We start from the raw sequence: 25,468 nt of genomic DNA on the forward strand, positions 1-25,468 counted from the left end.
CAGTGGAGTCAATTATGCCAAAATCTAATGGTTGTTACATGGCCACAGGGAACAGACCCAAATGTCATTTCCTACTGGTGCCAATCATCACGAGATTTAACTTTGCAGACAAAACGTCCTTGCTCTTGGGAGAAGATATCAATGGCCCAAATCCCCCAAACTAACTCATCCCATCCTGGCTGGTTTTCTGTATGCAACTGTCAAATACTAAGCAAGGGCGATCACACCATCCCCACGATTCCACTGGACTCCTCAAAGTTTAGTTCATTGTTCACTGTTCCATTGTTCCTGGAAGGGTTGGGGGCGGGAGCTCAAAAGCACTTTCTCTTTTCTGGGACCAACCCCCAGCCCGGCTGTCCTTTATATTTACACATTAATCTTCCCTTTTCACTGTGCTATAAATACCCTCACCAAACCCCACCCCCACCCTTGGCCCATCGCCAGGTCTCTTCAGGATGCAGAGAAACATCGTGACCTTCGTGTGACCTGCCCATTTGGAATCCAGGCCTCTCCACCACAAGCCTTCCTCCCAGGATTGGGAATGACGTCTGAGAGTGGCTGCTGCCCATTTCCCAAGATCATCCCAGGAGGAAGATTTCTGGTTTTTGCATTTTGACACAATATGTTTATGATTATTGTTGCTTTCATCTTTTAAAGGAATTTTTCGAGTTAAGTCCTTCCCTCCGACTTCCCCACGGCAGCGGCAGTAATGTGGGCAGGGCGTACATCTACATGGGATTTGGTACACTGGCACCCATCACCGTGGTTTCCTGACAAATTGGAGTGGGAAGGGGTGTGACCCACAGAACTGCTGCCTGAACAGGGACCACTGAAGAAGTTACGGAACTCTCCAAGATCTGTGTGCAAGGGGCAGCCTTCCAAGTGTGAAGGCTTGGAAGCAGTCGCCCAAACCCAGCTTCACTCAACACCCCGGGACGGCACGGCTTCCCTGATGCAGACCTTCAGAGCCAAAGAGGAGGACCCAGCCTGGCCTGGCCTGGCCAGCCCACTCCTCCAAGGGCCTGATACTGAACAAACTGCTTTCTACCAAAGAGAGCAAAGGATTCAGCAAAAAGTGCAGTTTCCATTTGGAAAGTAAGGTTCTCCCAAAACACGACACCATCACCACTTCTCCTTTATTTCTTTCAGTACCTCAAAGGGAGAGGGAGACAAAAGACGTGCAACACTCGACCTCTGAACCGAATCAAGGGCTTTCTGTACGCGGTGGTTCCCCCTTCGTGACCCTAAAATACCCAACTGTCCAGTCAGTGATCGAAGTGCCGGTGAGTTAAGGAGCATGGCAGGGTCAGGAGACAGGTTCCCACAGATCCACGGTGACCAGGGCACCCCGCTCCCATTTTCAATAGGACACATCGTCCTATGTTTACAGCAGGATTTATGACTGTGGGAAACGGCCACAGGACTCCAGGGACTTGGTCATTCCTTCATAAGACCTTGTACACTTCATTGCCTATTGGAGGAGAAACTCAACACATCTTCAAAATATAACCTGAGCCACAATATAAAATAAAAAGAAACAAATCCTTTCGTGTTAATGCCTTGAGAAGTTTACAGATTATGTACCAATAAAATAAATCCACATAGATTCTGAAATTCTCGGTGGATTACACATACCTGAAAGCCAAAAACAACAACAACAAAAATCAATCTACACTTTAAAAAATCAAAGTAATTACAGCAGCAGTATAGTGAAAAGAAGTTTTAAAAATAATAATTACATCTTTGATACAAATTCAAACTTTGTACACCTCAGTTCCAAGGAATGACTGTTTTAAGAGCTTAGTATATATATATACACAGCAGATACGGGTATGTGTCACTGCAGATACAGACTAAAGCCAGTAGACTCTACAGAAGGAGGGATTCATCTGACACTGTTTTCACACGGAAGTGTTCGCAGATTGCCACGCTTTTAAAAACACACACACATACACGGACACACAGAGACACATAAAATGCCAACCTGAGTAAAACGTTACTAAAAACCTAGAGCATCATGAATCACTAAGTCACATATTGCACCTTTAAATAATCCTTCTTACCACATACAGAAATGAGAAAAAAGATCAAATGGGGACAATAAAAGATTATTGTGTCACTGAAGGGTTCCTCTGCTTCCCCCCGACCTTCCCCCACCCCGAAATTCTCACGGTGATAATTTAGTTTCCACTCTTGCTCAACCAATGGGCAGAAAATGTGGCCATCAGAAGTGTCTTTGGGGAAAAATAGGAGGGGAAAAGGGAAGAAAGAATAGAGCACAAAACAGGGGATGGGGGAAGTTGGGGAGGATCTCCTCTAATCAAATGAGAACAGGAATGTTACTGAGAAGGCTGAACCTCTGATACTAAACTACTGTTTAAATATTCCACATAGTCCAATTATGAGATTCAATACAAAAATAGAGATCTACTGAGTTTTACCTGTGGAAGCATAATTCAGAAAAGGCACATGTTCAAATAGAAAACCCAGGCAGGAGAGGTACCACGTAGCCCTCCCTACATGATAATCATCCACAATTATGTATTTTCCATCAGCTAGATTCCAAGATACAGTAGGTAAAAATAGACCTCTGATACTTAAAATATATTCAACCTAACACAATCCTGGCTTTAGCGTGTGAATCATATAAAATAGTCTTTTTAAAAAAGAATGTCTTGTAAAAGAAAAAAAAAAATCATAGCTCACTTTTCCTGGTGTTCTGTAATTCTCAAGAAAAAAAAAAAAGAGTGAACTCATCCCACTGATAATCAGAAACATAGTTGATTTGCTCACCACCCATCCACAGCCCCTGATAGCCCCAACTTCTCATTTGTCATGTTTCACATGTGCAGCTTCACACTCTCAAATTAGTTCTAACAAAACGGAACAAAGAATTAGGATACTAGACATATAAAAACATGTCAACATCGGGGCATTTTGCTTTGCTGTGGGTGTGACGGTCTGGTTAACTCCAGAAAGGTTTTCCTTTGGAATTTAGGCAATGTAACCATTTGTCTTTCCGAACGCGGTCATTGGTGCAAGGTTTTCGTAGATTGTCATTGCGGTTGTGTTCTGGTAGATGAGATCTACTTTTGAGTCCTTCTGGGATCTGATAATATCCAAAACACACTGATTGAGGAAAACATACTGGTCCTGTTAGAAAAAGAAAGAGAGAAAACAAATGAGCACAGGTCCCAAAGATGAGCACCCAAGGTTTTTTTCAAACAGATTACTGCCCTCCAACCCCACCCACCCCACAGCGAACACTCCAAGTTCACGTAGGTCAAGGGGTAGTAACATAGTGGTGAAATCTGAAACCACAGACAGCAAGGTTCTCATCATTAATGGTTCTCAATGAGAGCGGTGCACTCCCTGCACCTCCCGGCACCAAGGAAAAGTACCAGAGTCTTGGGGAAAGGCAAAGAAAGAATGTGGAGGAAATAATGCACTAAAAAGTCCAGCAGGGTTTTCTTGGCTAGGGAGGAAGTGGAGAATGAGTAAGCTGTGATTCTCAACAGAGGGGTGGGTTAAAGGGGGATGATCAGGGCTGAGTTGGGGGTCCCCATCCTAAACGGGGTGTAGAGACAGGGGTAATGATTGGGGTAGACCTGAAGGTCCCCACGCTTCAGGCAAGCACATCAGAATCTGCAGGTAGCCATTAAAAAGAGGAAGAAAGGGTGTATGCTGAAAGATATTCATAATGCTGTTAGAGGAGAAAAACATCACAGGGCAGCATTACCTACAAAATAAGATCCAGTTTTTAAAATATGCTCTCTGTGTGTGTGTATGTGTATACATTTTTTTAACAGAGGTACATAAAGAAGCCTGTAAAGATATATGCAAGCTGTAAACATTAGCTACCTCTAGGGAGTGGAATTGGGGAAGAAAAAGTAAAAGAGAAAAATGTCCTCTGTATAATCCTGTACTGTTAAATTTTTTTGATATGAACAAATTTATATTATTTTCAAAATATTTTAAAAGGGATGAGAAAATTTGTAAGCAGGTATAAGATTTCTGTGTTTCTCAAAAGCGGATAAAAGATTGAGAACTACGACTCTATATGTTAATTACAGCAGGAAATAGAAGATCTCTCTCCCCACCAACGCAGGAGGTGACTTCCACTCTTCCCACCACAGCCATGCTGCGCCACCCCAAAGCACACAACGCACGCAGGCCTCCGGAACATTCCCTGCTGGACTCGGAAACCCAGCACATACTCATAGAGTTCTGAATTGGTTCAGGGTGACGGCCTGATACAAGATTAATATTCTGCTCTATCCTGGCCAGGGAGCATTCATCCCGACAGCTTTGAGGAAGGCTATTTCCTAATACACATGTTGAGAACATGCCTTGAACACATCGTTTATCAGGAACATTTCAGGGAAAGCCAAAGCCAACAGTTTTACATAAATGACACTGTAGATATTAAGCATGCATTTTCCCAATTGGTCACCATCCTCCCGTAGCTATGATGATTGATGTTCTTTAACATTTACAAGGCAGGGTGAGGATATATTGCTGTGTTAAAGCTTAAAGCAGCATTATCCTATTTCGTATCATTAATATTTGATAAGTCCATTTCATTAGCTTATTTTAAGAATGGTCAGACCTTCTTAGAAATCAAGAGTTGAAAAGACCAGTTTTATGAGTTTAAAACCCGGAAGCCAAAGTTCAGAGACTTGCTAAGATTATTTGGTGAGTCAGTGGCAGGAAGGTGAGGAATCCTGATACTGTCTCGGTTTGTAGCTGCATTGCTGCTATCAGGACGACTATGTCACTGCATCGGGTATCGTGGGGTAGTTCAATCCCACATCACTTTAAGGTCTTGAAAGAAATCCACCTCACAGCCAAGAGCCAGAAAGATCTGGAAGGGTGGAATATTTTAACACAAGTGTGTGACATGATGCCATCTTTTAAACACAGACGGGAAGGGGGAATTGTCAAACACAGACATTGGGCTCACCTCTGTTTGCACCATTAAAGGCCTGTGCATTCGAAGGTCGTACACAATCCCGTACACATCCACAGTGTTCTCGTCCTCTATCTGATAGATAAGACGATCGATGGCAATGAAAGTGCCCGTCCTTCCCACCCCAGCACTGAAAAAAAGGGGAAATGAGCATGTCAGCATGGGTTACCTCTACTGTAAAACTCCCATTTCTCCATTTATACATATATCTTACTCTCCTCTGCTATCAGGCTTTGAGGGTCAAGCCCAGGACCATTACCAACTGGCTCGATTGAAACCTTTTAAGTCAGACTGTACTAGCTTAGAACTGGGGCCCAAGTCCTAAAGTTACTTTCATGTCAAATGCCACAAATAAAACACCTTGCTAGAGTGTCTTGAATCTCAGTCCCATTCAAGTCGCCACTGTATCTAGGATGGCAAGTTTCATCAATTTACTCCCCAGAGGGCAACAAAGTCCCTCCCTTCTTCTGTCCTAAAATCAATTCCTTCAGCTTCAAAGCTAATTTCTTATTGTTCTGGAGGAGAGGGTGGCAAACTTTTTCTGTTAAGGGCCAGAGAGTAAATATCTTCAGCTTTGCAGACTTTGCAAATCCACTCTTTCTGCCACTATAGCATAAAAGTAACTATAGACAATATGTAACCAAATGGACATGGCTGTGTTCCAATAATACTGTATTTACAAAACCAGACTTGGCTGTCTGGTGACTTAGACTGTGGTGATGGTTTCACAGGGGTATACTCATCTCCAAACTCATCAGGTTGTATTCATTAATTTACATGCAGTTTTTATATGTGGAAAAAATATTTTTAAATAAATAAAATGAACTAGAGTTATGTGTTTCAACATTGTTAAACAGCAAACCAAAATGCTAAACAAAACAGGTTGCAGAATGATGTATACTTTATAAAATCTGGTAAAAGTTTAAAGCTATATAAAACCATAGAGTTACGTACATATGTAATAAAATATAAAAGTATGGAAGGGAATGATACAGACCAACTTTAGGACCACATTCACCTATGTAAGAAGGCGAATGGGATAGAAGACTAGTAAGCAGAGACTTTAATTGTATCTGTAATGTATTATTAACAAAAAGAAACATATATGGCATCATGTCGTGCTTGATTAAATTGTTATTATTCTCCATACTTTTGTAAGGTTGAAATATTTCAAAACAAAATATTATAAATAAGAAAGAAATTAAAATATATTACGATTTTTTTTTAAATACAGGCAAGTGACCAGATCTGACCCACAGGCTATAGTTTGCCGACCGCCGTTCTAAAGTTGAAGGCTTAGGGAATAAGCCCTACTTCTTTATTGGTCCCTTATCCAAACCTTTCTTGAATTTGTAAATACCTATTGCAGTCCCTCTTAGGGTTTTTTTTTTTTTTTCAAAAGTGTCCATATTTATAATTACGTTTGAAATCTGTCACACATGGACAGCCATCTGCATACCTGCAGTGCACCAGAATCGGTGACTCAGGGGGACTCTGCTTCATGTAGTCACGAACAAGGTACCGGAAGTTGATGAGCAGGTCAGTGGTGTCGGGAACACCATGGTCAGGCCAGGAGGTGAAATGGAACTGACGCAGAGGGTGACTCTCACTTGTCTGAATCTAAAAGCCAAGAAAAGAGGTAAGATCCAGACAGCAAGGCAAGCTAGATCAAGCAGTACCTGAAGACTGAACTGCACGGCTCAGCTGAACGGCAGCTCAGCAGAAGTGGTTACGACCACAAATTAGAACTGTACATTGGTACAACAGCTGATAAAGTGCTTGCAGGGACTTCGATGTATTCATCAAATCCTCATAACATGCCAAGCAGGAGGGTTTACTATCCCCCTTTAAAGAAGGAGGAGAAAGGTTCCAAGAAGTGAAACAACTTCTCTAACACTCAGCTCAGAGGCAGAAGTCTCTCATCCTTCGATTTTAAGTTCAGAATCTTCCCCTTCCAATCCAGCCTCCTGCCAATCATGTGCTCACATTCTTACACCTACACCTCCTTAGAGCTTCATAAACCCCACCCCTTGAACCCACCTGGAAATGTCACTGACCAAAAATGAATTTATACAAATACAACTATGATAGTCAGTGCCTTCGGGGCAAGAACTGCCTCATAATTCACGTCTTACAAAGAATTTAATAAAGTGATAGGCAACTGGCAAGCACCAAGTAAATATTTAGAACTGTAGGGGTTTGAGAAAGGGCTCCCCCCAAAAAGCATCTATTTCGACTTCAGATAGACAATAGAAAATGAAGCTTATTATAACAGAGTTAGTTATTACACAGACTGGTTTCCTACAGGGACCAAAGCACATACCTTTAATTATCAGAACTCTGCCCAGGCTGGGCCATTCCCATTCCTGATTCAACTGTACTCATTATGCCTACACCTGGGCACTGGCCTCACCTGTGTGTACCTACATCTGGACTGCTGACATTTCCATCTTCTTTATGACAGCTACCCTTTGAAGCTTTTTTTTTTTTTAATGTATATACATTACAAAAGCAGTACATTCACATTATTCAAAATGTGGAAGACAGTAAGAAAAAAGGGCAGTGAGGGAAGAGGGTACTGTGAAGTCCCGTCCCGCATGAACATAACATTCACAGATTTAATTATAAGTACTCATCCAAAGAAAGAAACCAGCCATGAGAGAAAAGAGGGGAGAAGGAGAGAGCTGAGGGGAAGGTCAGATTTTCAGTATTATCTCCACAGAAGAGCAAAGAGGCTCGGCTTAGAGGTGGCAGTCAAAGGACACTTTCAGACCTATCGGTTATGTTCCCACTTTTTAAAGGGAAAATATATTCATGCATTTTGTACAATTAAAAAATAATATTTTATTAAATGCCATGTGGTATCCTGGATTGGATCCTGAACTGGAAAGGGCTTTAGTGGAAAAATATGAACTTAGAATAAAGTCTGGAGTTTAGTTAATAAAAATAATAATAATAGTAACTTTTTTAATGATGTGGACAATTCTACCCACAATTCCCCTCCACAAGGGTGAACTCCAAGCAGTGAAAGCAACCAAGGATAAGCCAGTCTGTTTAAAATGGGTGAAATCTATAGAAATAAGTATGACATTTTAAGGGATTCTCAGCTATGGTGAACTGCATTATTTATGTGACTCATTCAATACATGATTAACTGCTTTGACGGCATCTCCAGGAGAGGAATTGAAATAAGTATTAATGGAGGCCAGAGCCTTTGAGACATAGCAATTAGCAAAGAGTTAATATACTACAACAGTGTAGCATGAAATGACTTATGAAATCTTCAAGGATAATTCTCATCAACTAGAAACCAGCCCACCAACCCCTCCTAAAATGCAACTCTACTAAATCTACTTCCAGGCTTTTCTTTTACGCACTATTCATAATGTGCATAAAATTTTGTCTCCTAGTATATTTCACTTAATTACACTCTAACTTCTCCTCATGGTAATTATGCAGTCTCCATAGCCATCATTTCTAATAGCTGAATAATGATACAGTGACTAGATAATCTATAGTTTCATTATCTATACTCCGAAAGCTAGATATTTTCACGGTTTCCAAATTTTCACCCCATTATAAATAATACTCAGATTCACCTTTATGAATAATAAGCCTTTGCCTATATTTCAGATTATTTCTTTAGGGCAGATTCTCAAACTTGGAACCACCAGATCAAACGGGGATGGATATTTTTATGCCTTTGATATAAACTGCAGAGGGTTATATTGATTTATGCAGCCATCAAAAGATATCAATGTTGCTCATGACACTGATTCTATTTTTAAACATCCTTAAAAAAATTAAAAGGACACATAAACTGACTTCCTAGAATGCCTACACAATTTAACTGCATTTGTTTTCATAACGTTTTAGGGGAAGGGAGGCCATGTGTATATGTCCTGGAATCCTATTATTGTAACTGTCATTATAAACTATTCCAACAGCAAAGAGCCACTCCTGATGTCATATTTCCAACCAAATAATCCAAAACGGCCTTGAGTTGTAACAAAAATTCTATAGCAGGTCACCTGGAAGTGGAAAGAAAGGAGTACAGATGCTGAGCCGTGCTCTTAAGATTCACTTTAGGGCTTCCCTGGTGGCACAGTGGTTAAGAATCTGCTGCCAATGCAGGGGACACGGGTTCGAGCCCTGGTCTGGGAAGATCCCACATGCCGCGGAGCAGCTGGGCCCCTGAGCCACAACTACTGAGCCTGCGCGTCTGGAGCTTGTGCTCCGCAACGGGAGAGGCCGCGACAGTGAGAGGCCAGCACACCGCGATGAGGAGTGGCCCCCGCTCGTCACAGCTGGAGAAAGCCCTCGCACAGAAACGAAGACCCAACACAGCCAAAAATCAAGAAATAAATAAATAAATTTAAAAAGAAAGTCTTTAAAAAAAAAAAAAAAGGTTCACTTTATTTAAGAACAACTTAGGAAATTCTCTTTAAGAAAGCAAAGCCAAAGGGTTGCCTTAGAGTATATGCAGATATGGATTGTTTTATTCTGTAAAGAAAAAAGCAAAACTATAATTCTGATGCATAAAAAAATTGGTTAATACCAACCTAAAAAGTATCACCCCAAGATTAATATATGTTAATGTTATATGAGACATCCTTCTTGACCTCTTACTTACATTTTTCACTGTGAAGTCTCTGATGGTCCATTCTGGTAGAACGATTTCTGACGTCATTGCCACCGTTATGTCCCCATAATCCTGAGCCTGCTTGTAGGGCCAGTACTCCTCACATTTGGTCTAGAATAACATGTGTTTTTATACAAAGACTCAGATCACACCGTCTACCATCACGAAACCCTCACAAGGAGATCAGATATTGAAAACTAGCACCACCCGGGGTCTGAATCCATCCCTTAGGTGGGTTCTGTCTGACCCTTGGAATTTTGTGTTTTTTTTTTAATTTATGATTCCTGCACAACTCTTTTAAATTTGGGAGTTTTCCCATAAAAATCCAGATTTCTGGCTTCTCTTGAAAAATCAGAAGATCTAGCCAACACTGAGCCCCCATTTCTGCACAAAAACTGACTCAGAGCTAAGCAGCAGCTGTTCCTTCACAGGGGACACCATGCCCACCCAGCTCCCCCAGCCCTACAGCAGCCATTCCACTAACTGCTCCCTGAACTAAACTTCTCTGACTGACCTATAACCCTAAGCAGCAGAAGAAATGAGAACTTGCCCCAATACTTTTAGATACACACTAATTGCAATACAAATATGGACACCAGTAAAGAGAATCAGATTAAATCATTTGGGGGTCTTTGATTTTTATAAAGTCAGTGGGCAGATGTGAACAGAAATAAAAATCAGGAAACAACTGCTCTCTGAGACTATCTGAATCCCCATTTAGTAACTGACTGAAAACACACACACACATATATACACACACTCTCTCTCTAAACTTTCCAAAGTGTGCTCTCCTGCAATGGTTTCTAACCCTGACTGATATCTGACTCACCTCGGAGGTTTGTTTTGCTTTAAAAACAGATACCTGCTTCCCACCTCCAGAGATGCTGACTCTGACCCAGGGATCTGTATTTTTTAAAAGATCCCGGCTTCTGGACCACTGCTCCAAGAAAGAACACAGGACTGGGACACATACTGACATGGAGCTTTTGCCCAGGTTGTCTCTTACCCGCTGGATTTATGTTACTACCTTGTGGGTAAGTTCTTAAACTCTAAGCTTCAGTTTCCCCATCTATAAAATAATAACACCTCACAGGGCTGTCATAGGAAAAAATAACATATATGGAGAATCTAGTGCAGAAAATACACTGGCTCTCTTCCCCTTTCACCCAGCGTCAGTAACATCCACTTCTCTTCCGACTGATGATGAACAAGGACCCATTAAATTCATCTTCTTGTTCTTCGTTAATTTAACTATGTCGTTTTCATTTATCTAACAGATATTTAGGAGAATGTTCCACGTGTGAGGCCCTGGGCTCAACAGCACCATAAAGTTTATTTGCATTCATAAGCAATGGCCTTTCGTTTGCATAATAACCTGTTCTAATGCAAGAAGTGGGTGCAGAACCCAACCTTCTGTGTCACAAATAATATGAAGAAGGGAACCACCTCTTTATGATTTTTTATTTTTTTAATTAATTAATTAATTAATTTATGGCTGTGTTGTGTCTTCGTTTCTGTGCAAGGGCTTTCTCCAGCTGTGGCAAGCGGGGGCCACTCTTCATCGCAGTGCGCGGGCCTCTCACTATCGCGGCCTCTCTTGTTGCGGAGCACAGGCTCCAGACGCGCAGACTCAGTAATTGTGGCTCACGGGCCAAGTTGCTCCGCGGCATGTGGGATCTTCCCAGACCAGAGCTCGAACCCGTGTCCCCTGCGTTGGCAGGCGGATTCTTAAGCACTGCACCACCAGGGAAGCCCCAGGGAACCACCTCTTAACTGTTCTTTGTTACCTTTCCTTCCTCCAACCCCAGCCCCTAGCACAGGACGTTACACATAACTTGGGGCTGGATAAACATCTGCTAAATTAAAGTGAAAGAACAGAACATTAAAAGAAATGATGCCCAGGGACTTCCCTGGTGGCACAGTGGTTAAGAATCTGTCTGCCAGTGCAGGGGACACGGGTTCGAGCCCTGGTCCGGGAAGATCCCACATGCCGCAGAGCAACTATGCCCGTGCGTCACAACTATTGAGCCTGGGCTCTAGAGCCCGCTCGCCACAACTAGAGAAAGCCTGCATGCAGCAACAAAGACCCAACGCAGCCAAAAATTAATTAATAAATTAATTAAATAAAAGCTCTACTATTAAAAAAAGAAGAAAAAAAGAAATGATGCCTGACAGGTTGGCACTATCTCCGGGATAGTGCTACTCAAAGCATGCACCCTGGAGCAGCACCGGGAATTGTCAGAAATGCAACTCGGAGGTCCACCCAGACCCTCTGAATTAGAAACTCTGGAGGCGGAACCACCCTCCAGGTGACTCTGATGCACGTTAAAGTTTCTGAACCACTGGCTTAGGGACTTGACTCCTTGGGACTTCCCTGGTGGTCCAGCAGTTAAGATTCTGCCCTTCCAATGCAGCGGGGCACGGGTTTGACCCCTGGTTGGGGAACTAGCATGGCCCAAAAAGAAAAGGGACTTGACTCCTATCCTATTCTTCAAGTAACGAACCTACATGAAAAAATTCAGAAAGCACATTAGGTCCTATTCCTCAGGCACAGGCTTTCTGAATTTAGCCCATGTTTTTCAATTCTCCTTGGTCCATTTATGGAAAGATGGGATTTTTATTACTAGAAGAAATCTTATCTTTGATGGAAGTGGCTGGGGGGATTCCAGGCCATCAGACGGGAGAGGGAACTGCTAAGACTTCTCTGGGGATACATCAGAAATTTTGCATAAAGGGTCCCAATGCTCTAGACTAAGTTTGAAAATCACTGAGTTGGTCAAATTGGTCATCTCACAGGTGCAGCTGGTTGCTTGGAGGCAGGTCGGGCTTGCACTCATTCACAGAGCTGATGAAGAACGGAGCTGCACGTGACTTCTCCCGCCTCACTAACCCAACCCCTGCTGTTCACTAATGCCAGCAGCAGTGACTTAATGAATACTGGCCACAAAGGAAGGTAATGATAACATAGACTTTTTTAACGTTTTTCTAAAACTTTTCTCTTAGAGGAGAAAAAGTCAGAAAACACACTTCTAAGAACAGAGGTGCTAATGTTTGGGGGAGTGTTTTTTTGAAAAAAGACAAATCATTTTTAAGATACCCTCCCACCACAGTAAATATGAATGAACGAATTGAACTGAATCATAATAAAAATAAAAGATACTTACCCTTCCCTGTTCAACACACTTGGTCAACATGACAATGGCATAGACATTTTTCTCCCAAACCATACGCCAAAAATCTTTCAAAGTGTTGGGTAAAGGTCCTTGTGTGGCAATAAAATCTTTCTTGGAATGGTAGCCCTAAAAATGGAAAGTAGCACATATTCACCCTCAAAGAGACAGCAAGAGGAGTTCTGAGGACCTCCTCCTAACCAGCCAGCACTATGAGCCCCGCTCTCCACTTACAGGCATGTAGTTGGCATTGATGTAGTCGTCAGTTGAATGGGCATGGACTGAAAGTTTGACACGGGATATATCGTCTGTGACATTCAAAGAAAAAAGTTCCATATTAGAATAGAAGCAAAGGTATGAGGTGAGTTGAATACAAGAGAAAAAAGTACAAAGTGGCAACACAGGGGCTCCATCACACCTTGAAGCTGCATGGCTTGGCGTTTTACATCCACGACCTTATTTCATTCCCACAGTCACCAGATGTGACTATGGCACAGAGAAGTTACATGATCACCTGGGCAGAGCTAGTCAGTGGCAGAGCCACAGTTCGAACCCGGGCAGCCTGGCACCAGGTCCCAAGGTCTTAACCACTCCAGACCGCCTTCTCAGGTGAAACCAACTATTACCATCCTTGGGTGAGTACCATGAGCCAGGGAAGGCCCTCAGCAATGTTATTTACTCCTCATAACCACACTACAAGCTTCTGTGCCCATTTTAAAGAGGAGGAAACTGAGGGTCAGAGAGATTAAGTGATTTTTCCAAGCACTTTCATCTGGTGAATGGCAGTCAGAATTCAAATCCAGTGCCCTTCCCACTACAGCAGGGTAGATACTCAGTTAAGCCATTCACACTTGCTCTATTCTCATAAAAAAAAGTTGTCATAAAAAGACAGTCCCAAATGCAAGAATAAACTGAATGTATAAGACTATTATAAGTGGTATATGTGGAATCTAAGATATGACACAAATGAACTTATTTACAAAACAGAAACAGACTCACAGGCATAGAAAACAAACATATGGTTATCCAAGGGGAAAGGGGGTGGGGGGATAACTTAGGAGTTTGGGATTAGCAGATTCAAACTACTATATATAAAATAGATAAACAACATGGTTCTGTATAACACAGTTATACTGAACTATATTCAATATCCTATAATAAACCATATGGAAAAGAATATGAAAAAAATGTGTGTGTATATATATATATATGTTATATATATATATATATAAAATGGAATCACTTTGCTGTACAGCAGAAATTAACAGAATATTGTAAATCAACTATACTTCAATTTTTTTAAAAAAGACTACTATAAGTGGAAGGATGTAAAGCATAAAATTCTCATGTTTCCTATATACTGTCATCTCAAAAAACACACACACAAAATTGTCCAACTCCGGAAATGAAATAATATCCTTAAAATCTCAACTATCAGCCTGAGCTATAAGCAGCAGCTCCTATGTTTCCCTGTCTTTGACTATCCGCTATCTCACCCTCCCCTGAACAAAATAACAATTCTAAACCCAGTTACCAACATGAGTTTCAGCCTAAAATCTTCCCAATAAAAACAACAGCCAAACTCTGGCTCTGAAAATCTCCACAGACATCCACAAGAACAGGCCAATAATCCTGAGTTAACCCTCAAAGCGCAGAGCTGAGGCAGATCCCGACAGCCTAGTTTTAAAAGCGTTTCTCTCAGAACGCGCATGAGTCAATGTCTGCTGTCAATATTAAGTGCTGGAGGGGCGGCGAGGAATGAAGAGAAAGAAGGGAGGAGCTAGAAAATCCTGAATCTAGGCAGAAGTTAACATTTCAGGCCAGGAAAGAAAAACACAACTTCAAGTAAAACAGACAATTAAAAAAAAAAAAAAAAAAGACAGGCATGAACCCAAATGTAATTCATATTTAGCCATGGAACGTACGCAGCCAACCAGAGACGTGTCTGGACAAAAAGAAAGCATTACTCCCTGCCTGCCCTCCTCCTTCTCCCTTTCATTCCAGAACTATACTAACTGAAATAAAAGAGCTGTGGGAATAAAGGGGTTCAAAGCACAGACTCTGGCCTTCTCCCTGAATGAAACGGACAGACCCGGTCCAAGTCTGGTCCCGCCATGACTATCCGTGTGACTCTGGACAAATCACCTAGCCACTCTGTGCCTCATTTTCCTCATCTGCTAAGCGACTATTCTACTACCTATTTCCTAAGGCTATTGTGAGGATTGAATTCAATGGCATATGCCTAAACACCGTGCTTAGCACACAGAAGGTGACTAAGGAATGGCTATGGAAGTGGTTAGTTTGTATCTGGATTCTTCTCCCCTTTACTGTTAGAGATGTGATGCCAGTGATGGAAAAAAGGGAAAGTAATGTGGAAAAAACAACTTACAGGGTAGAACATTATTATAGCGATTTTTTCCTCTATTCTCAGCCAGTTCAGCTGCGTACTTAGGTAGACTAATTCCAACAAGCTTCAGATCCTAAAAACAGAACATATGAGTTGTTCATTTACTCAGTGTTCAAATGTTAGTTATACTACTCAGAGAGTATGACAGAACAAAGTGGGAATGCAGAGATGTTATGGGTAACATTGCGTCCCTCAAATAGATATGCAGAACTTCTAACCCCCGATACGTGTGAATGAAATCTGATTTGAAAATACAGCTTTCGCAGATGTACTCAAGATAAGATGAGGTCATACTGCAGTAGGGCAAGGCCCTTAACGCAATATCACTGGTGTCTTTATAAGAGGAGAAAAGACACTGAGATACAGACATACAAGGGAGACATGTGAAGATGGAGGTTATATGGCCACAAGTCAAGAATGCTTGGGGCTTCCAGAAGCTGGATGAAGCAAGGAGGGATCCTCCCCAAGAGGTTTCAGAGGGGCCCCCAGGGGACATGCAAGAGCTTCTCTCTCCCCTCAAAGAGGGCTGCCTCTCACCCAAAACTTCACCATAAAACGGAAACAGACAGTTTTCCAACTTTCAGGAAAAACGTAGAGCAATTAAAAACATAACATTTATAGCCACATACTTCATATTCTTCCGCAAATCCACAGTTGGAGTCAGCTTGCTGTTTCTTAAAGTAGGCCTCAAAATTCTCCACTTTGATTAACTTGGATCTAGGAAACAAAACAGGATTTTTTGCACTCAACCAAGTTCACGCTCAAAATAGAAAAATACAAGTTATTTTTTTTTAAAGTGGAGAGTTTACTCACTTTTTAGGTCTTCATCATAGAAAAGGAAAGAAAAAAAATAAGCAGTTAGAAAAAAATGACTCAACCATGACTCTGGAGATGATAGTAAACATCTTCCCAAAGAAAACCTATAATACAATAGGCAGGCAGGCGGGCGGTGGCAGGTGGTGGCACTATAATGTTATTTACAAAACAATGAAATATGCATCAGGAAATCTGACTTCTAGACCCTGTTATATAACTGATTGGTTTTGTGACTTTGAGCAAGTTCTCTCCTCCTAGATCTTCATAACCTTTTTTGAATCACAAAATATATATTTGTTGGTAGACTATATGGCAAAAGTATGGTTCCCCTTGCCATTGTACAACACAGGAAGGAAGCTAGCTTCAGGAGACTAGGAAACACAGGTTCCTTGCAGAATAACAAGGCTAATAAGAACTTCTGGATGATTAGGTCCAAACCTGTCAATCAGGAAAAATGGCAGCAGTTTCCATCAAAAAAAAACCTCAAAATAGGCACTGAACAGATTGAGGGATTAAATGTATTAAGGTGCATAACTCTAGAGACTTACTTAATTTGAGAAAAGGACACATCATTGTTCTTGGCATCTTTCCTGTTTTGAAAGAAAAAAAAAGACCCATTAGATCAAAACAGCTTAATTTTGTGCTTTGTCCCCTTTGTGTATCTACAAAATGCCTTTTCGCTGAGCATTAGTTCATACACAGCATTACATCCTGCTCACGAATACTAAGCTTAACGGTCTAAGCAGCAAATGCTGAGTATAAGCCTGTGAAGTTACTCTCTTTTATACCGTCTAAAAGTATCGAAGAATCTTACTCAAGCAATGTGTAGGAATTTCTCTGGGCAAATACATATCAGCAGCACCACCCTAGCGTAAAGCCACGCTCTGTTATTTAGTGCTCTGGTCTTTGTTTTCTTGGTTTGTTATTCGTTTGGCTTTGGTTTTGGTTTTGGCTTTGAGAAAGCCTTTCTGATAAAGTTAATGTAATAAACCAGAAAATACATCCAGTGTCGGCAAGGTGGTCGGGCACCTGGCACTCTCCTGTATTGCTGGCTAAACCCCATGATGGCGTTAGAAGAAAAAAAAAACTTTCTGGAAGGCAATTTCGCAGCACGTATCAAAATTGATAACATGCATACCCACTGACCCAGCAATTACCCAGTTTGGAATTTAGCCTAAGGGAGTAATCATGAATGTGCCCAGATTTACATACAAGGATAAGCAACTGTGGCAAACAAACAAACAAACAAAATACCTAAAAACATCAGGAAATTGGTTGAATAATTTCCATACAGCTGAATACTCAATAGCCACTTAAAATGAAGAAGAACTGAAGCCATCCACAATGTCTTGTGAACAAAGCAGGCCAGAAAATGATATGTATAATATGATTCTGTTTGTGTGGATGTGTGTGTGTATTTGTGTGAGTTTTGAAATCACATCGATGTTAAGAGTAGTTTTGTATAGGTGTGATTATGGATTACTTCTTTACTTTGCCCTTCTTTTCTGTTTTTTGTTGTTTTTTTATTTTTTGCCATAAATATGTATAACTTTTCTTTTAATAAGAAACAATAAAGCTGTTTTTGACCCCTCCTTCGGAAAAAAAAAATCAGAATCTAATGCAAAACGATGTAATACGGGCACTGCCTGTCAACCCACGAGAGCAAGGCGGTGGCAGAAGACCAGGCGTAGGATGCATTAGAAACCCTGGGCCAGGATGAAATCCCCTGGCTGGCAGCACCCGATAACAGCGAATAAATCCCAGTTGATGCACAGGCTTCACACCCTGCATGGTCAGGCAGGTGGGTGTGCAATGAAAAGCAAAGACCAGGTTCAAGTCCATTTCCACACTTCCTACACTCAGCTTCTGCATCCTTGTAATGGGCTTGGGAGACCTGCCTCATAGAGCCTCATGCATGAGAGAATTCATGGAAAGCACAAGTCCAGGCACACAGTAAGTGCTCAAGACAGAGTTGCTATTTTTACTATTTAACTACCCCAAAGAGTAACTGTACTGATAAAATAATAATAGCATAAAAGGTATAAGATACTGTCAAAGCACTTTTTTTTATTTAATGCTCCTCAGCGTCATGAGTTAGGCACTGTTACCATCCCCGTATCATAGATTATCCAAGACATTAAAGCCAAGCTCCCTAACCGCCAGTCAGAGACAGAGCGTGTGTTCAAACTTAGCTGACTCTAAAATGCCATCTCTTAACACTTTGGTTTGTGAACTAGAACGCCTGTTTGAAAGCAGCGCCCTCTGTTGCAGTGTTTACCATGACCTAATGCTTTAAAACCCTCCAGCTCACAGGGACTTCCCTGGTGGTCCAGTGGTTAAGACTCTGAGCTCCCAATGCAGGGGGCCTGGGTTCGATCCCTGGTCAGGAAACTAGATCCCACATGCCGCAACTAAGGTGCCCTGAAGCCCCAACTAAGGAGCCTGCCTGCCACAACTAAGACCCGGTGCAACCAAATAAATAAACATATTAAAAAAATAATAAATGCTTTAAAAAAAAGTTTTTTTAAATAAATAAATAAATAAAATAAAACCCTCCAGCTCAGAGACTGAGATGAAATAAGACTGGCCAGACGGTGAAGACTCTGGATGATGGGGACCTGGGGGCTCATTATACTATCCCTTCCACCTGTGTGACTGTCTGGTTACCCACAATACAAAGCTCCCTTTAAAAGTAGGATAATATTGTTAACATAAGCAATAGTCACCTTTTCTTTCTCCAGAAGAGGAAGCCTCCTACGGCCACAATAACCAAGGCACCAAAGATACATCCAAACACTGCTCCACATATGACACCTGGGAAAAGTCCAAATGGGAGGCACTTCAAGAGGTGTTCACAGACAACTAAAGTGAAGTCAGTCAGAAAGAGGAAGACATGCCATATGATATCACTTTTATGTGGAATCGAAAATATGACAAGAATGAATCTATCTACGAAATAGAAACAGACTCACAGACACAGAGAACAGACTTGTGGTTGCCAACGGGGAGGGAGGGTGGGGGAGGGAAGGACTGGGAGTTTGGGATTAGCAGATGCAAACTATTACATATAGGATGGATAAACAACAAGGTCCTACTGTAGAGCACAGGGAACTATATTCAATATCCTGTGATAAACCATAATGGAAAAGAATATGAAAAAGAATATATATGTGTATAACTGAATCACTTTGCTGTGCACCAGAAACTAACACAACATTGTAAATCAACTATATTTCAATAAATTTCTTTTTGAACTTTTTTATTTATTTTTTTATACAGCAGGTTCCTATTAGTCATCAATTTTATCCACAACAGTGTATACATGTCAATCCCAATCACCCAATTCATCACACCACCACCACCACCACCCCACCGCTTTCCCCCCTTGGTGTCCATATGTCTGTTCTCTACATCTGTGTCTCATTTTCTGCCCTGCAAACCAGTTCATCTGTACCAATTTTCTAGGTTCCACATATATGCGTTAATATACGATATTTGTTTTTCTCTTTCTGACTTAACTTCACTCTGTATGACAGTCTCTAGATCCATCCACGTCTCAACAAATGACTCAATTTCGTTCCTTTTTATGGCTGAGTAATATTCCATTGTATATATGTACCACATCTTCTTTATCCATTTGTCTGTCGATGGGCATTTAGGATGCTTCCATGACCTGGCTATTGTAAATAGTGCTGCAATGAATATTGGCGTGCATGTGTCTTTTTGAATTATGGTTTTCTCTGGGTATATGCCCAGTAGTGGGATTGCTGGGTCAAATGGTAATTCTATTTTTAGTTTTTAAAGGAACCTCCATACTGGTCTCCATAGTGGCTGTGTCAATTTACATTCCCACCAACAGTGTAGGAGGATTCCCTTTTCTCCACACCCTCTCCAGCATTTGTTGTTTGTAGATTTTCTGATGATGCCCATTCTAACTGGTGTGAGGTGATACCTCATTGTAGTTTTGATTTGCATTTCTCTAATAATTAGTGATGTTGAGCAGCTTTTCATGTGCTTCTTGGCCATCTGTTTGTCTTCTTTGGAGAAATGTCTATTTAGGTCTTCTGCCCATTTTTGGATTGGGTTGTTTGTTTCTTTAATATTGAGCTGCATGAGCTGTTTATATATTTTGGAGATTAATCCTTTGTCCATTGATTCGTTTGCAAATATTTTCTCCCATTCTGAGGGTTGTCTTTTTGTCTTGTTTATGGTTTCCTTTGCTGTGCAAAAGCTTTGAAGTTTCATTAGGGCCCATTTGTTTATTTTTGTTTTTATTTCCATTACTCTAGGAGGTGGATCAAAAAAGATCTTGCTGTGATTTATGTCAGAGAGTGTTCTTCCTATGTTTTCCTCTAAGAGATTTATAGTGTCCGGTCTTACATTTAGGTCTCGAATCCATTTTGAGTTTGTTTTTGTGTATGGTGTTAGGGAGTGTTCTAATTTCATTCTTTTACATGTAGCTGTCCAGTTTTCCCAGCACCACTTATTGAAGAGACTGTCTTTTCTCCATTGTATATCCTTGCCTCCTTTGTCATAGATTAGTTGACCATAGGTGTGTGGGTTTATGTCTGGGCTTTCTATCTTGTTCCATTGATCTATGTTTCTGTTTTTGTGCCAGTACCATATTGTCTTGATTACAGTAGCTTTATAGTATAGTCTGAAGTCAGGAAGTCTGATTCCTCCAGCTCCATTTTTTCCCCTCAAGACTGCTTTGGCTATTCGGGGTCTTTTGTGTCTCCATACAAATTTTAAATTTTTTGTCCTAGTTCTGTAAAAAATGTCATTGGTAATTTCATAGGGATTGCATTGAATCTGTAGATTGCTTTGGGTAGTATAGTCATTTTCATAATATTGACTCTTCCAATCCAAGAACATGGTATATCTCTCCATCTGTTGGTATCATCTTTAATTTCTTTCATCAGTGTCTTATAGTTTCCTGCATACAGGTCTTTTGTCTCCCTAGGTAGGTTTATTCCTAGGTATTTTATTCTTTTTGTTGCAGTGGTAAATGGGAGTGTTTCCTTAACTTCTCTTTCAGATTTTTCATCATTAGTGTACAGGAATGCAAGAGATTTTTGTGCATTAATTTTGTATCCTGCAACTTTACCAAATTCATTGATTAGCTCTAGTAGTTTTCTGGTGGCATCTTTAGGATTCTCTATGTATAGTATCGTGTCATCTGCAAACAGTGACAGTTTTACTTCTTCTTTTCCAATTTGTATTCCTTTTATTTCTTTTTCTTCTCTGATTGCCATGGCTAGGACTTCCAGAACTATGTTGAATAATAGTGGCGAGAGTGGACATCCTTGTCTTGTTCCTGATCTTAGAGGAAATGCTTTCAGTTTTTCACCATTGAGAATGACGTTTGCTGTGGGTTTGACATATATGGCCTTTATTATGTTATGGTAGGCTCCCTCTATGCCCACTTTCTGGAGAGTTTTTATCATAAATCGGTGTTGAATTTTGTCACAAGCTTTTTCTGCATCTATTGAGATGATTATATGTTTTTATTCTTCAATTTGTTAATATGGTGTATCACATTGATTGATTTGCATATATTGAAGAATCCTTGCATCCCTGGGATAAATCCCACTTGATCGTGGTGTATGATCCTTTTAATGTGTTGTTGGATTCTGTTTGCTAGTATTTTGTTGAGGATTCTTGCATCTATATTCATCAGTGATATTGGTCTGTAATTTTCTTTTTTTGTAGTATCTTTGTCTGGTTTTGGTATCAGGGTGATGGTGGCCTCGTAGAATGAGTTTGGGAGTGTTCCTTCCTCTGCAATATTTTGGAAGAGTTTGAGAAGGATGGGTGTTAGCTCTTCTCTAAATGTTTGATAGAATTCACCTATGATGCCATCTGGTCCTGGACTTTTGTTTGTTGGAAGATTTTTAATCACAGTTTCAATTTCAGTGCTTGTGATTGGTCTGTCCATATTTTCTATTTCTTCCTGGTTCAGTCTTGGAAGGTTATACCTTTCTAAGAATTTGCCCATTTCTTCCAGGTTGTCCATTTTATCGGCATAGAGTTGCTTGTAGTAGTCTCTTAGGATGCTCTGTATTTCTGCGGTGTCTGTTGTAACTTCTCCTTTTTCATTTCTAATTTTATTGATTTGAGTCCTCTCCCTCTTTTTCTTGATGAGTCTGGCTAATGGTTTATCAACTTTATCTTCTCAAAGAACCAGCTTTTAGTTTTATTGATCTTTGCTATTGTTTTCTTTGTTTCTATTTCATTTATTTCTGCTCTGATCTTTATGATTCCTTTCCTTCTGCTAACTTTGGGTTTTGTTTGTTCTTCTTTCTCTGGTTCCTTTAGGTGTAAGGTTAGATTGTTTATTTGATCTTTTTCTTGTTTATTGAGGTGACCTTGAATTGTTATGAGCTTCCCTCTTAGAACTGCTTTTGCTGCATCCCAGAGGTTTTGGATCATCGTGTTTTCATTGTCATTTGTCTCTAGGTATTTTTTGATTTCCTCTTTGATTTCTTCAGTGATCTCTTGGTTATTTAGTAACATATTATTTAGCCTCCATGTGTTTGTGTTTTTATGTTTTTTTCCCTGTGATTCATTTCTAATCTCATAGCGCTGTGGTCAGAAAAGATGCTTGATATGATTTCAATTTTCTTAAATTTACTGAGGCTTAATTTGTGACCCAAGATGTGATCTATCCTAGAAAATGTTCCATGCGCACTTGAGAAGAAAGTGTAATCTGCTGTTTTTGGATGGAATGTCCTATAAATATCCATTAAATCTATCTGGTCTATTGTGTCATTTAAAGCTTCTGTTTCCTTATTTATTTTCATTTTGGATGATCTGTCCATTGGTGTAAGTGAGGTGTTAATGTCCCCCAGTATTATGGTGTTACTGTCGATTTCCTCTTTTATAGCTGTTAGCAGTTGCCTTATGTATTGAGGTGCTCCTATGTTGGGTGCATATATATTTATAATTGTTATATCTTCTTCTTGGATTGATCCCTTGATCATTATGTAGTGTCCTTCCTTGTCTCTTGTAACATTCTTTATTTTAAAGTCTATTTTATCTGATAGGAGTATTGCTACTCCAGCTTTCTTTTGATTTCCATTTGCATGGAATATCTTCTTCCACCCCCTCACTTTCAGTCTGAATGTATCCCTAGGTCTGAAGTGGGTCTCTTGTAGACATCATATATATGGGTCTTGTTTTTGTATCCACTCAGCAAGCCTGTGTCTTTTGGTTGGAGCATTTAACCCATTCACGTTTAAGGTAATTATCGATATGAATGTTCCTATGATCATTTTTTTAATTGCTTTGGGTTTGTTTTTGTAGGTCCTTTTCTTCTCTTGTGTTTCCCACTTAGAGAAGTTCCTTTAGCATTTGTTGTAGAGCTGGTTTGGTGGTGCTGAATTCTCTTAGCTTTTGCTTGTCTGTAAAGCTTTTGATTTCTCCTTCGAATCTGAATGAGATCTTTGCCGAGTAGAGTAATCTTGGTTGTAGGTTCTTCCCTTTCATCACTTTAAGTATATCATGCCACTCCCTTCTGGCTTGTAGAGTTTCTGCTGAGAAATCAGCTGTTAACCTTATGGGAGTTCCCTTGTATGTTATTTGTCGTTTTTCCCTTGCTGCTTTCAAATAATTTTTCTTTGTCTTTAATTTTTGCCAATTTGATTACTATGTGTCTCGGCGTGTTTCTCCTTGGGTTTATCCTGTATGGAACTCTCTGTGCTTCCTGGACTTGGGTGGCTATTTCCTTTCCCACGTTAGGGAAGTTTTCGACTATAATCTCTTCAAATATTTTCTCTGGTCCTTTCTCTCTCTCTTCTGCTTCTGGGACCCCTATAATGCGAATGTTGTTGCGTTTAATGTTGTCCCAGAGGTCTCTTAGGCTGTCTTCATTTCTTTTCATTCTTTTTTCCTTATTCTGTTCTGCAGCTGTGAATTCCACCATTCTGTCTTCCAGGTCACTTATCCGTTCTTCTGCCTCAGTTATTCTGCTATTGATTCCTTCTAGTGTAGTTTTCATTTCAGTTATTGTATTGTTCATCTCTGTTTGTTTGTTCTTTAATTCTTCTAGGTCTTTGTTCAACATTTCTTGCATCGTCTCAGTCTTTGCCTCCATTCTTTTTCCAAGGTCCTGGATCATCTTCACTATCATTATTCTGAATTCTGTTTCTGGAAGGTTGCCTATCTCCACTTCATTTAGTTGTTTTTCTGGGGTTTTATCTTGTTCCTTCATCTGGTACATAGCCCTCTGCCTTTTCATCTTGTCTCTCTTTCTGTGACTGTGGTTTTTGTTCCACAGGCTGCAGGAGTGTAGTTCTTCTTGCTTCTGCTGTTTGCCCTCTCTCAATAAATTTTTTAAAAATAAAATAAAATGGGAGTTGGACAAGATGATTCCCATGGCTCCTTCTGATCCTAATATTCAAGGGTTCCATGCACTAAAAGTCACATGTGTGTCTGGTACATGGGCACACAAATGACTACACGGAGAAAAATGGACCAAACAGTGTTTGCCGATTGGAAGTGTAACTGGAATTCAGAGAAGGGAGTGTGGTGGGCGGGGCCTGTGGGGACCTCAGAAGAGGAAGCTGAGCTCAGTCCTCATGGCCCAGTGACATCTCAGCTTCTGAGAGGAGAGACCAAGCTCTCCAACCCTCCTGGGGGCCCCAGGGAGGTGTGCAGACCCCCATGCTCCTGTGGATACTGGAAGCAAAAAGTCAATGCATTGCTAAGATGCTCCTCTACCTGGATCCTGGGGCAAGAAAACAGCATCTGAATAGCGACTGAAGGACACGTAGCTCTCAGCCCCGTCTATGAGTCCATCACCGTGAGGGTTGAAGGTAATATTGGTGAAGCCAGCCACAGAAGCCCTGTGGGGTGACAAGAGGAAAGAGGGGTGGCTGAGAAGTGTCTGATGGCCCAGGCACATATAGTTTTGCACTCAGGGGCCCAGCCCCCAAAGGGCAAGAACCACAAGGCATTACCGATAGGAACCCAGAGGTTCCAGCTTCCCGTTGTAATAGCCATGCGTGGTGGACTCGTTCCCAACATTGATTTCGTATCTCAAGACTTCAGATAAGCCCTGAGAATATCTTTTTTCTTCTGTTGTTATGAGGTATGTCACATAAGTATCCGAGTCCCCCTTTTTGAAATCTTCGTACGTATATCTCAATACATCTGCTGACGGGTGAACAGCTAAGAAAGACACACAGAAGGAAAGCCATAAGAAAGTGATTGCAGAGATTTAAGTTTCCCTCGTTTCTAAATAATGACTAGGGTGATGGTGGTGACAGCTGCCATCTCTCACGTATGCTCTCTCTGCCAGGTTTTCCTTATATTAAGTTCTAAGGGCTTTACTTACATTAACTCATTTAATCCCCACAATAATCTCATCGCATAGGCTTACTACCCCCATTTTACAGGTGGGAAAATGAGACACAGAAAGCTAAAAAGACCTGGGCCCCAAGCTGCATTGCCTACGTGGTAGA

The 25,468-nt window shown here is 40.8% G+C and overlaps 1 protein-coding gene across 2 annotated transcripts in view; it reads right to left on the minus strand.

The window, feature by feature from the left end:
• Window positions 1-1,112: 1,112 nt before the first annotated feature.
• Window positions 1,113-25,468, minus strand: part of PTPRJ (protein tyrosine phosphatase receptor type J) — a 165,108-nt gene continuing 140,752 nt past the window's right edge. The window contains exons 12-23 of one of the 2 annotated variants that reach the window (XM_082341100.1): window positions 24,965-25,175; window positions 24,726-24,850; window positions 18,731-18,818; window positions 16,553-16,594; window positions 15,818-15,905; window positions 15,171-15,261; window positions 13,016-13,089; window positions 12,776-12,910; window positions 9,603-9,722; window positions 6,429-6,589; window positions 4,964-5,099; window positions 1,113-3,153 (exon numbers count right to left, since the gene is read on the minus strand). In XM_082341100.1, coding sequence (XP_082197226.1) covers window positions 2,995-3,153; window positions 4,964-5,099; window positions 6,429-6,589; window positions 9,603-9,722; window positions 12,776-12,910; window positions 13,016-13,089; window positions 15,171-15,261; window positions 15,818-15,905; window positions 16,553-16,594; window positions 18,731-18,818; window positions 24,726-24,850; window positions 24,965-25,175 — 1,430 coding nt within the window. In that variant the 3' untranslated portion in view covers window positions 1,113-2,994. Of the gene's footprint in view, window positions 3,154-4,963; window positions 5,100-6,428; window positions 6,590-9,602; window positions 9,723-12,775; window positions 12,911-13,015; window positions 13,090-15,170; window positions 15,262-15,817; window positions 15,906-16,007; window positions 16,595-18,730; window positions 18,819-24,725; window positions 24,851-24,964; window positions 25,176-25,468 lie in introns of those variants that run through there. The other variant, XM_082341099.1, reaches the window with a different exon arrangement.

This window comes from Balaenoptera borealis, assembly GCF_965194805.1.
Source record: "Balaenoptera borealis genome assembly, chromosome: 11".
NCBI classification, from domain to species: Eukaryota; Metazoa; Chordata; class Mammalia; order Artiodactyla; family Balaenopteridae; genus Balaenoptera; species Balaenoptera borealis.